The following is a 17,247-nucleotide window of genomic DNA, read 5'->3' on the forward strand; positions in this document are numbered from 1 at the left end:
TGCTTGACCTTATTGGAAACAAATCAATTTCTCTTCAGGCTTTCTTGATCTCTCAGGATCCTCAGATGAGTCCTATGATCAATAGAGTATCCTTATGAAAATGTTTGCTCAATTCTAACCATAAAACCAGCATTTAAACATAATCTGATCAGTACCTCGTAAGAAGATCTTGACCAGAAAGTATTTGAGGCCATCCTTACGAAAATTATACAAGTAAAATCTAATCAACAATAAATTAATCTTGATCAAATCCATATAAATTAATCCTGATCAGGATCTTATAGAGTAATCCTAAACAGTAATCCTGATAAGAACCATGTAAACTTTATCAAGACCTAATTAGTGATCTGTGTTACATCCTCATCAGGTCCTTGTCAGGTTATCCTGACCTATACGTTATAGTTTATTTCAGAAAGGTATAGAGTAATAAAACCTCATTAGGGTTGCAAAGGGACCACAGAGTGACCCAACGAATATTTAAGCCACTCTCATAGTAATTGATAGTACATTGATAGTACATTGATTTCATTGTAAAATTATTTTTCTTTTTATCAAGTGCAGGTAGTACCACCCGGGTTGGTGTCAATATATGTGTTTAGCCTATTGTTATCCATTCACAAACACTGAAAATAGTTGCGTGTCGGTAGGATACTCGTAAAAAGGTAAGCCGAGTATAAAATAGGGTTGGAATTAGTCAGAAGCACTAATAGAAGGTTAAACGGTACCTGTTAAACGCAAAACGTAACTGTATAATCTACTACCTAAGTAATCCCTATACAATATTTCGATATTGACACTTCAGGCCAGAAAACATACTTTTCCTAATTATCTTACACAATTACTTCAAATTTTAATATTACAAACAATACTATTTCAAGACCTACACCGAAATTAAGCCGAACTGGACGGAATTCCCCATTTTTTTACTCTATACCTTTCTGAAATAGACTACAACATAATTACCTGATAATTTCCTTATTGGGTCTTCACAAAAAAAATTAGTTGGGTATAAAGAGACTATAGGAAATCAGTGGATGATGGTAGCACGAAATATATATCTATCCAACACGACGAAATAATTAGAAAGGAATAAGCATCTAATAGCAATTGTTAGAATAATAAAAATAAAATAATTTATTGAATGACAACTGTGATATTACAAATATCACAAATCTATTAAAAAATTGTTACATTTCAATACGTAAATATTCCTGTAAGAAAATAGTGTATCGCATCTAATAAACACAAAGGCCTCAAGAAGGGTAAGAGTTTTGAGCCCTGCAAAGTCAGCGGGTCGAGAGAGAAGTGACAGTATTTGACTTTTAGATGGGTCTCTCGCAGAGCGGTAATCCCATCAGCTTTTCAAAATATAATATGGCTTAGGACCGTTTCCCTGTCTGTTTTGTTTAGTTGAGAAGCAGAAATGTCGAATGTACCGTATTTCATACGTAGATCTTCTTATATATGTACTTTATATTATTTCTAATCTAATGAATAAAGAGTTTTTTTTACTAGATAATTTGGATTTCAATAAAAATCGTACATGGTTGTTTCGAAAAAACAATAAACACACTTCGATTTCAAGTAAATATCTCATCGATCGATTTCATTATTTCGGGTGAATTTATGTACAGTTGTAAATGTGATTATAGCCCTTTCTGAAACGGTCAATTTATTCTTTTATTTTCGAAGTTAATCGTTTCCATTTCCAATTCCACTTGTAATCCTACAGGAACCGATTTACGCGTTCCGGCTCAACGTTTCTTATCTCTCTTTCCTTTCCCTAAATTGCCATGATATTTCCCATTGAATTAAATCGTTGCGATTCGATCGACGATCATTGACCACCTTCAGCCGGAATGTTAATCTTTATTGTTCGTCAGATAAAATGGACTCGTTCACTTTTTCTTAAATAAAACTCAATAAAATGACATCAACTACGAGGAATGGAAATTTCAAATGAAGATAGCCTAAAATAACCTTTCAAAAACGTGATTATTCATCTTAAATAAAACTAAATTCAATTTAATTGCGTTATTATACAGACTGTCCCGCAGAATAGCCGACATAGAGCAGAGGAGTATAAGGGAGCCCAAAATATGACGATTGGAGTCAATCTACTTCTATACTAAGTAGCATCCATGAAAAGTTATAGGGCCTCAAAGTAGGGCTCAAAATTTCGAAAAAAATTAATATTAATATTAATATTGAGGGCATTTCAACTAGGAGAATGTGACCTAACCTTAAAATTTTACACATTTTTATCTGTCAGATAATTTAATTCTAAATTTTTTTTACTTTTGTAATGTTTCATGAAGCTTTGTCATTTTTAAGAAAAATTTGTATGACAGACATGTTTTCAACAATTTTACCTAATAAATTACAAAAAGTAAAGGGTTTCTATGTATGGAACCACGCGTTAGAAACCTCCTTCGATCCTCGGTACTTCTATAGTTTCCTACAACACATCCACTTTTTCGCTAAATGAGAATTTTTCACTTATTTAACAAAAATTATAACTATTTAATTACTCAGAAATGAATTGCAAATTTTCAAATTTGAGGTATAAATTAATTGACCTTTATCGATGTATATGACTAGAAGCAGTTAAAACTGAAAATACATCAAAATATGATTATTCTCAGATATATAAGCTCATACTATAGAACGAAAAGAAAGTCTTATCGTTCTCAGATTCAGTTACGAGCTCGTCCACGACATGGACTGTAAAACTGGTTCTGTTCGGTTATAATAATAGTCTAAAATTTGGTGGATACATCGGTTTTCGGAATACGTTTGATGTTTGTTTTCATCATAGCGGCAATTTGTATATTTTGTTTTTTTTCAACCAGTTTCTAGAAATGCCTTTTCATTTATTTGTTTGTTTACTTTCTAGAATTTTAGAAATTCCTTTCTGATATAAATTCGTGTTTGCTTAGCAGCTAGTTACAGATAACAGAACGAAATAGTAAAAAGTAACCGGCGAAATTGAATAAACTATAAAAGTGGTGGATATAAGTCAGTCAATCATATAAGTAGTGATAAGTTAATTATTATAATGTCTAGTGTAAGAGTGTGAATAATTTAATTGAGTAAGAGACAGTGTATAAATTCATAGTTTAAATAAATGAAACAAAAACATTACAATTTGATTCCTGGACACGGTAAACAAGATAAAAAATAGATAAAAAGCAATATGAACCAGCTTCGTTTACAATGAAGCTTCAATTGGGAATAAAGATTGGAAATAAGTCCTCTTAATCTGAAATTGAATTCGTTAACTGTTAAACCAGAATCAAGAATGATCAAGAGATGGAATCAGGAAAAAAAACTTATAATTCCTGAAAGTTATGACAGCCAATAAACTTCATATTCTATAGCTTCAATATTTATTTCCTTTATTTTTCTGTAAAAAACACATTAAGGATAAAAGGAGACAACTAGATATCAATGCTCGTCAAATGTACTGGCTCCTCGGAAGGAAATTAAAATTGTCAATAACCAACAAATTGCTGATATAAAAATCAATCTTGAAGCTGTACGGGGATACGCCAAACCTTCTGCGATCAACATAATACAAAGGTTTCAATCCAAAACACAAAGAAACCTTGCGGATGCTCCATGGTTAATTGACATAATCACACCCTCCAAACTGATTTCAACATTCCCTACGTTAAAAATGAGATTCGGCGTATGGCCCTAACATACAATCAGCAGATATCAAATCATGACGATCTAATAGAAGAACTATCCACTAACAGTCCACGCACGAGAAGAAGTTGACCCCAAGACCTACTACAACTTTGAAAAATAGTATATAAGGAGTAGCATTAATGAATGCTTCTCCTTCAAGTCAAATACAGACCACTAGTTTACTTAATACTCACATATGATGTAAATTGTAAATACGCAAAAATGATAGAAAAAATATTTTGTTGAATGAATGACTTTGTCAGAATCTTCATTTGGTGCATTCCACGGAGCGCAGAAATACTTTTTTGTTCGTTCCACATAACGACTACGATAGTGGCGAGAACGTCACTCATGATTAACTTTCACGAAGACCTTTTGTCAAGAGACAGGCCGAAGTGAGCGATCGGAAAGGCCAGTTTCTGTGTCAGTCCCCGAAAATATCGATGCAGTTAATGACATGATTTTATCAGACCGTCGAAATGGACTAAAACGGATATCTGAAGCACTGAATATTTCATACGAACGCGTTCATCATATAGTTCACGTCATTTATACATGAGAAAAATTGCTGCAAAATGGGTCCCCAAATGTTTGAATGTTGACCAAAAGCGTGCAAGGGTAGAAGCGTTCGATCTGTGCTCGATTTGAAAACGATGTAGACTTCTTAAACCGAATTGTTACTATGGATGAGACTTGGGTACATTTCTACAATCCAGAAACAAAGCAACAATCGATGGAATGGCGACACTCTGACTCTCCGAGACCTAAGAAGTTTCGTGTCCAAAAATCTGCTGGAAAAGTTCTTGCTTCAGATTTTTGGAATTGCCATGGAGTAATCATGATTGATTTTTTGGATTAGGTTAGATCAATAGCTGGAGATTACTATTCGACAGTACTGACCACTGTACGGGAAAAAATTGAAGAGAAAAGACGCGGAAAGCTATTCAAAGGTGTTTTGTTTTGCAGGACAACGCCCCTGTACGCAAATCTCATATTGCCATGCAAAAAATTCGTGATTTAGGGTTTGAATTACTGGAACACTCCCCTTATTCACCAGATTTGGATCCGTCCGACTATCATCGCTTTCTTCAACTGAAAAAAAGTTTAAAAGGTCGTAAATTTTCTTCCAACGAGGAGGTAATAAAAGCTGTGGAGGTCTGGTGGAGGCAGAACAAGAAGAAACATTTTTTTAAAGGTCTAAAGACTTTGCAAGTTGGCTGTAATAAATGTATCCAATTAATAGAGAATATGTTCAGTAATAAAATATTTTGACATTGAAATTTTGTTTGTTTGAAGCATTCTTGTGACGCACCAGGAAATATTTTATTATCGCCGCAGAAGATATTTTGATTTTACTTCAATGTAAATTAGTTATAAAGATTTAACTAAAAAATTCAATGATTTACAAATTGTAACATAACTTCTTAAAGTTTTTGCTTTATTTTTTCTGTTTGACCAATATTAATCTCAACACTCAAAACGCCTCTGAACTAAGTGGATCGGGAAAGATCGTGGTCGTGAATGTGATTATCGTGAATGCTTGATGGAAAGCTCTTCAATTGACTAAAAATACTATACGTTTTCCAAGCAGTAAAAGTTTCTCTTTGATAAATGAAAGTAGTGATTGAATTATTATACGGTATAAGAATATGAAATGGAGAAATGCTTTTGTTTATCTGTAGTGTAAACTTGAATGATAATATTACTCAGATGTGTGCATCATAAATAATAGTATCCTGGCTATTTAGCTAAGAATGTTCCTTCAATATTAAAATAATATTCAGATTGGAGGTTTTTTGAATTCCCTAAAAAACCAAAAACTCGATTTTGAAGTTTTCACATAAATTTTGAGGCTATGTGTAAAAAGTATGAAAACAGAAGTAATAAAATTTTTTATTCCCTAAAACTTTGCTATTCAACTTTTCTTCTCCTCCTTCCACTTTCTTCAGATCGGCTCACCGACGCCTAGCGCCACCAATGCAACTAAGATGAATCGGAAATGTGGAAAGGATAAGTGCAGAAATGATTATAAAAGCATACTAAAAGCCAGAACAGTAAGAGCGAGAAAACCCGTATGAACGAAACTAACAAAGCGACTGAGAACAGAGGGAAGAAACTACATGAGACACTAACACAACAAGAAACCGAAAGAACTTTGGAAAAAAGATTTGTTGACCACAGAAGCTCTAACCCACGTTTTACAATAGTAACGGCAGATGCAAAAGAATCAAGAACTTAGTCAGTTTTTGGAAAAATAATAAAACAAATTCCATTGTTGTAATCTTGACCCAGATAATTGACAGATTTTGATAGCTATAACTTCATTCTGAGAAACATATTACCTAAAGTAATTCTTCGTCACGTCTAATGATATTGTTGGTAAAACGAAATTACAAATCAAGCAAATTAAAATGTTAAAATTAAACAATTTCCGCGAAATCTATTCAATTGCATACGGAACGATTCAGGATAATTATATTCCACCCCGGGGAGTTCCGATTGAATACGTCAGGTATAATCTTTGAAAGGATCTATTAATAATGATCGTCGGTTTCTTATCAATTACCGTTGGGAACGGAAACAGACAAGGTGGAGGGTGAACGTTTAACCAGTTTCTCTTGGAAGAGTTTCGACATAATCGGCAGATAAAGAGATATATATGACGCCGATCAAAATCATTTTCCGTGAATTGAACTTTCCGATCGAATGTTTTATAAACGGAATCGAATATGTGATTCGTTTACCATTTGAACTTCTAATTAGCAATCCAAGTAAATCCGAGTAAAATCATGAAAATTTCTACGTTTGGGTTATCGAATGCGATCTTTTTAACTAAAATATTTTCAAAAATGGCCTATTTCCGGTTATTTTAAAAAGAGCACCCTGTATATTAATACATTTTTGAAATTTACGTTAAATTTTATTATACTTTTGTCTAAAAATTTTTTCGAAAAATGCGTACTTTATGAGTTATTAGTTTTTTTGTAAAAAATTTGACCATTGCAGACCCTTATAAATTATTTTTTTACGAGGATACCCTTAAAGATATGAAAATGTTTTCTATTCAGTTGCTTTTAGTAAGGTCAGATTTGTTTGAAGCTATGTTGAAATATGTTTCATTTTATACAGGGTATGTATAAAAAGTGTTTAAAGTTTTACTTCTTTCTTTATTTTTTTAAATACAACTACCCGGTTTTTTCTATTTTAATGCATTCAGGGGTAAAAAATAAAAAAATTATTATGTATATTTTTCTATACCTAAACGTTACCGTTATCCAGATATTAAATATTTTCCGTAAATTTTTAGGGATGCAGGTGCAGAAATTTGATATTTATGAAGTTAAACTTTTAACTAAAATATTTTCAAAAATGGCCGATTTCCGGTTATTTTAAAAAGAACACCCTGTATATTAATACATTTTTGAAATTTACGTTAAATTTTATTATACTTTTGTCTAAAAAATTTTTTCGAAAAATGCGTACTTTATGAGTTATTAGTTTTTTTGTAAAAAATTTGACTATTGCAGACCCTTATAAATTATTTTTTTACGAGGATACCCTTAAAGATATGAAAATGTTTTCTATTCAGTTGCTTTTAGTAAGGTCAGATTTGTTTGAAGCTATGTTGAAACATGTTTCATTTTATACAGGGTATGTATAAAAAGTGTTTAAAGTTTTACTTCTTTCTTTATTTTTTTAAATAGAACTACCCGGTTTTTTCTATTTTAATGCATTCAGGGGTAAAAAATAAAAAAATTATTATGTATATTTTTTAATACCTAAACGTTACCGTTATCCAGATATTAAATATTTTCCGTAAATTTTTAGGGATGCAGGTGCAGAAATTTGATATTTATGAAGTTAAACTTTTAACTAAAATATTTTCAAAAATGGCCGATTTCCGGTTATTTTAAATAGATATTAATACATTTTTGAAATTTACGTTAAATTTTAGTATACTTTTGCCTGAAAAATTTTTTCGAAAAATGCATACTTTTTGAGTTATTAGTTTTTTTGTAAAAAATTTGACCATTGCAGACCCTTATAAATTATTTTTTTACGAGGATACCCTTAAAGATATGAAAATGTTTTCTATTCGGTTGCTTTTAGTAAGGTCAGTTTTGTTTGAATCCATGTTGAAACATGTTTCATTTTATACAGGGTATGTATAAAAAGTGTTTAAAGTTTTACTTCTTTCTTTATTTTTTTTTTTTTAAATAGAACTACTCGGTTTTTTCTATTTTAATGCATTCAGGGGTAAAAATAAAAAAAAATATTATGTATATTTTTCTATACCTAAACGTTACCGTTATCCGAATATTAAATGTTTTCCGTAAATTTTTAGGGATGCAGGTGCAGAAATTTGATATTTATGAAGTTTAACTTTGAACACTTTTTATACACACCCTGTATAAAATGAAAAATTTTTCGACACAGATTTAAATGCGTCTGACTTGCTAAAAGCAATCGGAAAAAACCATTTTCATATCTTTAAGGGTATCCTCGTAAAAAAATAATTTATAAGGGTCAAATTTTTTACAAAAAAATTAGTAACTCAAAAAGTATGCATTTTTCGGAAAAAGTTCTTAGACAAAGTATACTAAAAAATTACGTAGATTTCAAAAATTTATTAATATACAGGGTGTTCTATTTAAAATGACAAAGTTGCAGTCGACTTCCAGTAGAATTGGAAGTCAGTCAGTTTTGAAAATATTTTAGTTAAAAAAATCGTATTCTAAAACCAAACTATTTTGCCATATACAGATAGTTTTAATTCTGTTTATATACATAGGTACTTACATGGTACAACCAAAAAAGAAAATTAAAATTTGTAAAATAAGTTCAAATTCAAACGAGATGACCCTAATTTTGTGCTCGGTAGTGTTAAAGAAACTGATAAAAGAGGGAAAAAATAAATGTGGTTGAAAGTATAACAAAATTCAGAACACGGACAATAAAAAAGGTAATGAATGTAAAAAAGTACAAATAGGAATATATGGGAATAAAAACGATCAGACATAGAAGAAAGAATAGACGATTTGACGTGAAAAGAGATAATAAGAACAATATTAGCACTAAACAAGACAAAATAAAAACATACAACGTATGAATTACGAAATAAAGGAGGAAATTAAAATGGAAGATATAATTAAGATAATAAAACAGAACAAATAATAAGATGACTAGGGCATTTGTGGAGATCATACGATGACACCTTAACTTTGTCAATGAGTCCTGCATATATTTAGTAATTCATTTCTTACTAGACTGTAATAATAAATCAGACGAAGTATAGGAAATAGTTCCAACAATAATGATATTAATCTCTTATGGTGGGTACCAAAAAAAGTATCACTATATGGTTGTTAGGCGTGTAAAAAAGAGATTTATTGGTGTCTGTATTTTATATAAATAAAAAGCCGACTCTTCTAATAACTATTTGGCGCTTAAAAGACTTCAATTCATCGGAAAACCCACAACTTTTTAATTCCAACAACGAACGCAATCTAAATCGGAACGATTGCCAAGCCGAAAGCTAAGCCACCTTGACTATTCTCGGAATTGTTTGCTAAGAAGCCCGCGCGGTATTTTGTTATTTCATAGAGACCGAGATAAATTTATACTCGGTTTGATAATGTATACTTGCGAAATGAATACAAATTGAACGAGTTAATAAAGTATAAAGAATTACTCATAATTTTTATTTATTTAATATAACGTGCCGAAAAAATGAAGCTGAATCAAAAATCGTTTACTTAATGGAATTAATCAGTGCAGTATATTAAATTTTGCATATTAGCTATTAAAGTACTGAATCAAAAGCATCGCAACAACTCGCAAAGTAATGGTAATTACGAGAGCTACTCCGTATATTTTTAGAGTTGATAACAAAGGCGGATTTACAGATTTGCCACCTGTAGACTATTCATCTTTTGCCTACTCTATTGAGCTCTGATATTTGATACCATAGTTCATAATTAGATAAAATGTAGAGGCGTTTAAGTACCTAATATACTGCCTATAATACTAAACTCGTGGCCATAAATAACGCACCACCCTTTATTTCAATATCAAAACCTAAAATGTTAATCTTTTGGGTTTCGTTTTTGTGGTTTTTTAAAATTTTAATTTCATCCATATTTTAATGTTTCTTTCAGTCTATTGTTGTACTAACAGCAGTAATTTAAGTCAATCAAGGTGTGTTAAAGTCGAGACTAGTTAAACAAAAAAATGAATAGAGTTAGGCAGTTAAGTGAATGCGAAAATGAAAGAATAGCCGAGTTAGTTGGACATGGACAAAATTATAGTGAAGTGACAAATCTGTTTGGCGTACACCACACAACCATTGGCAGATTGATGCAAAGATTTCAAGAGACCGGTTCACATTCTAGGTCTGGACAAGGACGTCCTTCAGTTTTAACTCCGTTTTTTGAAATTAAATTCATTAAGAAATCGTTCAATGACAAGTGTCGAGCTCAACAGCCTTTTATGAGAAGTCCGAAATGTAAATATCTCTGATAGATCAATAAGACGACTCCTTCAGAATACTGGTCTACAAATCAGAATAGCTCTCCAGGCACCTTTGCTAACCAGGCAGCATCCTGATGCTAGACTAAAATTTGCAAGGCAACATTTAGATTGGAATTTAGAAAATTGGTGGCAAGTTTTATTTACTGATGAAACAAGAATCAGTCTAAGAGGCCCAGTTGGACGTAATCAAATTCGAAGACAACGAGTAGAAAGATTTGCGCAGTCTTATATCATTCCCAGGGAGTCGTTGCAACGAAGGTTATTAATGTTTTGGAGAGGAATTTGTTTTGATGCCCGCACAGAATTAGTGACTTTTCCTAGACCCGCCCTTAACGCAGCAAGATATATAACTGAAATTCTTGAAAAATACGTCATTCCATTTGAAACATTTATTGGTGATGATTTTCGTTTAATGCATGATAATGCTAGACCACACGTTGTAACAGATTTTCTGAATTACCTAAACCACCAAGAGGTCCAGATATGAATCCTATCGAGCATGTCTGGGATATTTTAAAACGCCGCATTCGTCGTCGAAATCCATTTCTTCAAAATTTAAATGAGACTGAGCAAGCGGCTCCACCTCAAACTTTATCCAAAAATTTTTTCGCGAATATAGGTTTGTATATTAGTGCTACGAAACTTCTTTAAAGGAGAGGAAACACATATTTTCTGTCATAATACTCATTACCTTATGGATATTGAATATCAATAATTATCCAATCCAATAGCACATGAGGTTAGGTTAGATTAGGTTAGATTGGGTTGAGTTAGGTTGGATAAGATTAGGTTAGGTTTCATTAGATTAGGTTAGGTTCATTATATCAATCGTTAAAAAGGTGCAGAAATTCATTTCTTCTAATTAATATTATAGATCTCAAGCACTTGATAGTTAATCATACTTATAATTTCGTGCATCCTGATTCTGGTGCATACATCCAAAACGTGGAGCGTGTATGGCGTGATTCACGTGATAATATATCAAAATATGGCCGCCGTGATTATCAAATAGATAGTTACATCGCGGAATTTCTGTTTAGACGCCTTTATGCTAACCAGACTGATCGCTTACATGCGTTGGCTACAACGATTCGCGATTCGCGTATTAAATGTAATCGTTAATTATTTTGTAATTGTTCATAATTCATAATTGTAAATAAAATGACTTTTTATTGATGTACTAGCAGACCCGGCCACGCGTTGCCGAGTGGCCGAGTGATTTAAAAAGGATGTATGTATTGTGTAGTCTAAGAAAATATATTACATTAAAGTGTGGCGCCATCTATGAGGTGTAAATACCAAAATTTTACAGTCCTCTGTGAAGAAATTCGCTTAAGGCTCCATTTGTTCCAGACTTATGGAAACTACGATTAATAACAACAATCAACGTTGATGATCAGTTTATTATTAATTATTGAGACCATTCATTCAATTCATTACATATATATGCCAGCTTTCATGAATATCAGAACTCATTTTTGAGTTGATTAGGAACATACACACGGACACTGAATTTTTATATATTAAGAATATGAAAACATGAAACAGTGAACTAAAATTATGTTAAAACTTATTTCACCCTCTGAATGTGCAGCATAAAAATCTTGGAGTAGGTTACCCAATATTTTAATATTTTTTTCTCCTCACTCTCCTAGTTAGCAATATTTGTTTTTAATTTTGTGGAAATAAAAATTTTTTGTATAAAATTTGTCGGTCTTTGAAATCTGCCGCCCTAAACTACAGCCTCCTAACTAACAAATGCTTTGACTCACAAACTGATAATCTAACCTCTATCAAATTTAAGCACGAGTTTTTTGAAGAGAACTGCTAATTAAAAATCATATGGGGAATTAAAACTAGTAGCAAACTGCACGAATCTTTCTCCAGGACTTCTGTAGACTAGTCCTATTCTATCGCTATCATGTAAGCATAGTCTGCTCTCGCCTCAGAAGATAACGGAGTTCGTCAGTTCAACTAACACATTCTCTAGCAAATCGTAATCCAACTGCTCTGGGCTGGGGTTCATTTGGACCCAGTGCTTAGCCTTTTGACTCAAGGCTAGCTGCCCTAAATCTTATTTTGACCGTCAAGCCACTCACAGTCCCTTCTCACGTTTCTGTGCACTTGTTGCACTTGAACACCAGTGAGGAATCGGTCATCACTCTCGGTTGTGCAACTTTTTCTTCCGAAACCGCGTCTACGATTAAGTTACCAATCTCTTGGTAACAACGGTAAACTCTGGAAACAGTAGACTTGTTTATCGCACTGGATACTTCTCGCTGATTTTGGCCTTGTGGCAATAAGGTGGCTGCTTGAGCAACTTTATCACTTGTTTAGTTCATTTGCAGGGTAAAATTCTTGTTTGTTGTTAACGGAGATGTGTATAGGTTGACGTTTGATGGCTAACTGGTTGTGGTGGATCAGGTAGATAACCTTTTATAAAGGTCAGTTACCCCTAATTAGCTCTATTGTGAATTAGTCATGTTCAGTTTTTTTGCCAGTGACTTGGGTGATTGCAGAGGTGTCATCTGAGTCGAATTTTTGCTCACGAGTCTATTTATTATCGATATTTCAGTTATTTTGTAACAATTACTGTTCCTTTAATATCAAAATATATTGGAATTTATAAATTTAAATCCGCTATTTCTTCTGTTAATGGAATAAGTGGGCCAAATTAACAAATTCTTTCTTTCGGAATTTAGTACGAAGTGTTGTTAAACTAATAAAGTCCCTACTAACTATTATTTACCGAATAACCAAAAATTCGGTGTCTTCACCTTCTAATAAAGAAAACCTCCGAGTAAATCGAGTTATTTGCCAAATAAGTTATTCGGCAATTACAAGTGTCAATTAAAGATTAGAAGAAACTTAACCTTTAATATACATCAAAAGTGGTTTGTTTGTTTATTATACCTAAATTTGATTAGTTCATTTTTGGAAATATTCGTCATACAAATAATTAAATATGGATGGTTTTTAAGATTTAGATGATTTGTTTGATGATGAATTGATTGAGGTAACACAGAAAATTTCAGAACAAGCTTATTGCGTTCGTCATAAGTTATTTGTATTCCAAGAACTGAAAGTGCTACTTTATTGGACGAATCTGAAAATTGCGAGACCAGCGAAGTAGTATTTCAGCTGCAGCGTACACAACATTTTTTAGACGACGAATAAGATCCAAAACTTTTTCAATTACACTGAGGAAAGAAAATAAATAACAGAGAATTAGAAACATTTTATTTATGGAACAATATGATGTGCTTAATGATATTTGCAATGTTAATTTATTAATTATTTGCAAAAAGTAATGTTGATTGTACCTCCATGACAATTATTAATATTCATTGGAGGATTGGATGCAGATGGAATATGTATATCTCGACTAGATGTTGATGGAATATCCGTAGGTGTGTTTATGATTTCGATATAATTTGTAGATGTGTTTGTGTCTTCGATAGAATTTGTTGATTGATTCGTATTTGTGGTGGAATAAACTATTCTGTTAGCAATTTCCATCTTGTTTGTTATTGAGTCATCTATATAAGCTTTAAGGTTATGCAAAACGATCGAAGTGAAAATGTCAACTGTCAACATTGAAATGGCTAGAGTCACATTTAGAGACGTTAAAGTTGTCTACTCCAGAGCGTCCCGAAAGTGTTTTGCAGTACGGAACTGTCACTTTCACTACATGGAACACTCAAAACGCAACTCGGTATGTAAATGAATATAGAACGAACAACTTTCAGATGGCGTCGTATAAAAATATACGCACAGATCGTTATCATAAACACAAATCATAGGAAACCGTCAATAGAAGAACGTTTTTCCGCTTATTTCTTTCCTTATTCAATACATGAACGATTGCTATATAGGCATCTTTCATAATGTTACCAACAGTTCGGATTTAAGGGTGAAGAAACGGTAAACATTTATTTATTTAAAAGCTCCTACTAAAGTAATGTGGCTAATAATTATTTGACACTTTATTAGAACGTGAAGAAACCGGGCCTAAGTTTTGTAGGTTTCAAATTAACCAACCAAATATATTAAGAAAATCATACTCTCTATAGATCGTTAGGATATTTTTTGAAGTCTACCTTGTTCATCGTCGTCTGTATCATCCTCAAATTCTTTACATTCTACATTCAACGGACTGCTCGCTCTTCCCGTTACACTGTGTCGAAGGTATGCTATGTATTTGGCAAGAATTTTTCCTGTAAAAAATTAGCTAATAAATAATAAAATCTACGAGGTGAATCACTGGAAATCGTGTTTATAAAACACTGAGATGGTTACCGTTTATGTGCATAAGTGTATTAAAACGAGAAAATAATTACTAAAAATCATTGTTATAACAGTAACTTGAACAAATAACTATAATTGATAGGCGAAATTTAATAATCTCAACTAAAGAAGTTACTAGTAGAAAAAATTGACCCTAGAACATGAAAAGGTGTTTGATTTTCATACAATTTTGTTCCAAATATTCTCAGTAGAAAATTAAAGTTATTTTTAAAATTGATGTTAATCCAGGTCTGCATGAAAACAACCGAATCAGATTGTTATTAAACTTAGGCTACACTCTTCACGGGACTACTTGAGGGAACGCGAGTGCGAGAGTGTGGACAGTGCGCTCGTGTCCTTTCGCCTTTCTTCGCCACTCTCCCTATCGTTCTAATTTTGGTATTTTGGACGCGAGCCAAAGGAAATGAGGATGAAAATAAAGTGAATGGAATCGGATAAGTAAAGCATTATAAAAATATAGGTACTAAATTTTTTTAGTTCTGGACCAACGTGAGATTTTAGGTTATATCTTCCACTATATCATAAAATGGTTGTTAGATAGTTAGTTTGAATGTATCAAACAGTCACTTGTTGTTTCGATAAATCTGGTTCTAGTAGAAAATTATTAATAACAGAATTCACGTCCTCAATAAATCTCCTTATATGTCAAGAATATCTTACCTGATCTAGAGCTATCGGCCCTCTCTTCAAATTCGATTCTATTTAATTCACATATTTCGGGACCAGTTCCGGGAAATTTATTTGGGTCCGGTTTCGGATGTAACGAGAATTTCCTAGTACACCATTCTAACCATGCTTTTATGTGGGTGGTGGTCCATTCCAATGGATCTACCCAGAAATATACAAAATAATAATGTTATAAATTGTAATTAGATTGATTTTGGAATAAATTAATGATCATAATTTATGAAATTATCAATGATTTTTCAAGATCAGCTCTCGTTTCTTATGAATTTTATTCTTATTTTTCATTATAAATAAAATAACAGATCTGTTTATAGTGTTTTAATCAGTTTAAAAATTAACTTTTTTCAAATCCTCTCAGATCGATGATTTTTTTAAAACTAATTTAACATTTTCGTATTATTATTTGAGTTTTATTGAATGGGCAATTGGAATTGATGCAAATTTATGTTTATTGTATAATAAGACGTATTTTAAACTTTTTTACAACTGTCCACCATCGTATACGAGGATGGTTCCAGAAGTACCTGGTCTGACTTAGAGATGGCGGTAGATACCACTTTATTAGGAAGTACACAGGATATATTTTAAGTTTGAAGACGCCACGTTGTTTAGTATTTGTTTGGCAGCCATCAGAAGTGAACGTTTTTTTTTGTTTGGAAAAAATTGGTCATCGTTATGTGATACAAAACTTTTATTCCAAAGGCCCTAGCCCAACCAATATAAAAACTGAACTTGATTCCACTCTGGATGAGATTGCTCCTTCTTTATCAACATCAAATTATTGGGTAGTAAATGAGGCCTTACGACCTGCGAAGACCAACGTCACAATGGCCGACAAAATGAGGTGATGACTTCATAAATGTTGAAGAAAATTCATAACGCGGTTCTGGATGATCACCGACTGAAAGTGCGTGGGCTATTAGACATAGTAGGCATTTTAAAAAGTGCGGTGCATCGCATAATAACAGAAAATTTGGATCTGAGAAAGCTGTAGGCAATATGGATGCCACGATGGAACTAAAACAGATGTTTTCATCGAATATTTCACAGAATTTATGCCGTTTTATAACTATGGATGGAACGTGGGTCTATCATTTCACACCCGAAACAAAAGAAGAATCAAAACAATTAACTGAAAAGAGAACCGGCATAGACCGTTCCATCTGCAGGCAAGATCATGACGTCGAATTTTTAGGATGCGCATGGGATCATTTTCATTGACTATTTTGGAAAATGGAAAACCATTAACGGCTTATTGCAACGTTTAAGTGAAGAAATCAAGCAAAAACAGGCGAATTTGTCTAAAAAGTTTTGTTTCATCAAGACAATGCACCAGCTCACATATCCCTTATTGCAATGGGTAAAATTAATGAATTAAAGTTTGAATTGCTACCTCCAGTACCCCACGGATTATTTTCTGCTCTGAGATTTGAAAAAATGGCTTGGTGGTCAAAGATTTTCTAGCTTGACAATTCTTATTATAAAAAGGGTATCGAACTTATTGAACATTGCTGGGAAAAGTGTATGGAGATAAAAAGAGATTATGTTGAAAAATAAATATATTTTTGTCCAGAATTTTCGACACTTCTGGGAACATCCTCGTAGAAACAACTTCGCGATATCATTAGATCCTGATTTTCGCTAAAAAAATGGAAATAACCGATTTTTTCACATACTGTATGTTTTAATAGTTCATATTTATTCTCGTTTTGAAATTAGTTTTTCTATAATTTTTGAAAGATAGATAAAATTTGACGTTTCAAATACTTTTAATCTTTATCCAAAATATGATATTGACCCTGAGAATTTGCGTATTTATATTAATCAATAGATCACCTACATCATGAATATCAATATGAAAAGAAAATCAAAATATAAATCTGTATTAAGAAGAAAAATTAATTTTTCCATAGTTTTTATATCGCAAAAATATGAAGGGACCTAAAGTCAAGACGATTTTTAAACATATATACAAACGATTAAAGGTTATTACAATCATCTTCGTTGCTAGTAGTTTATTCCATCATA

The 17,247-nt window shown here is 32.3% G+C and overlaps 1 protein-coding gene across 1 annotated transcript in view; it reads right to left on the minus strand.

Moving 5' to 3' along the window:
• The window catches only part of LOC130446502 (DNA-binding protein D-ETS-6-like), a 54,210-nt gene that overhangs the window by 19,434 nt on the left and 17,529 nt on the right, over nt 1-17,247 (minus strand). Inside the window, exons 2-3 of the mRNA XM_056782802.1 lie at nt 15,193-15,360; nt 14,325-14,441 (exon numbers count right to left, since the gene is read on the minus strand). Coding sequence (XP_056638780.1) covers nt 14,325-14,441; nt 15,193-15,360 — 285 coding nt within the window. The remainder of the gene's footprint in view (nt 1-14,324; nt 14,442-15,192; nt 15,361-17,247) is intronic.

This window comes from Diorhabda sublineata, chromosome 7, assembly GCF_026230105.1.
Source record: "Diorhabda sublineata isolate icDioSubl1.1 chromosome 7, icDioSubl1.1, whole genome shotgun sequence".
In the NCBI taxonomy this organism is placed as follows: Eukaryota; Metazoa; Arthropoda; class Insecta; order Coleoptera; family Chrysomelidae; genus Diorhabda; species Diorhabda sublineata.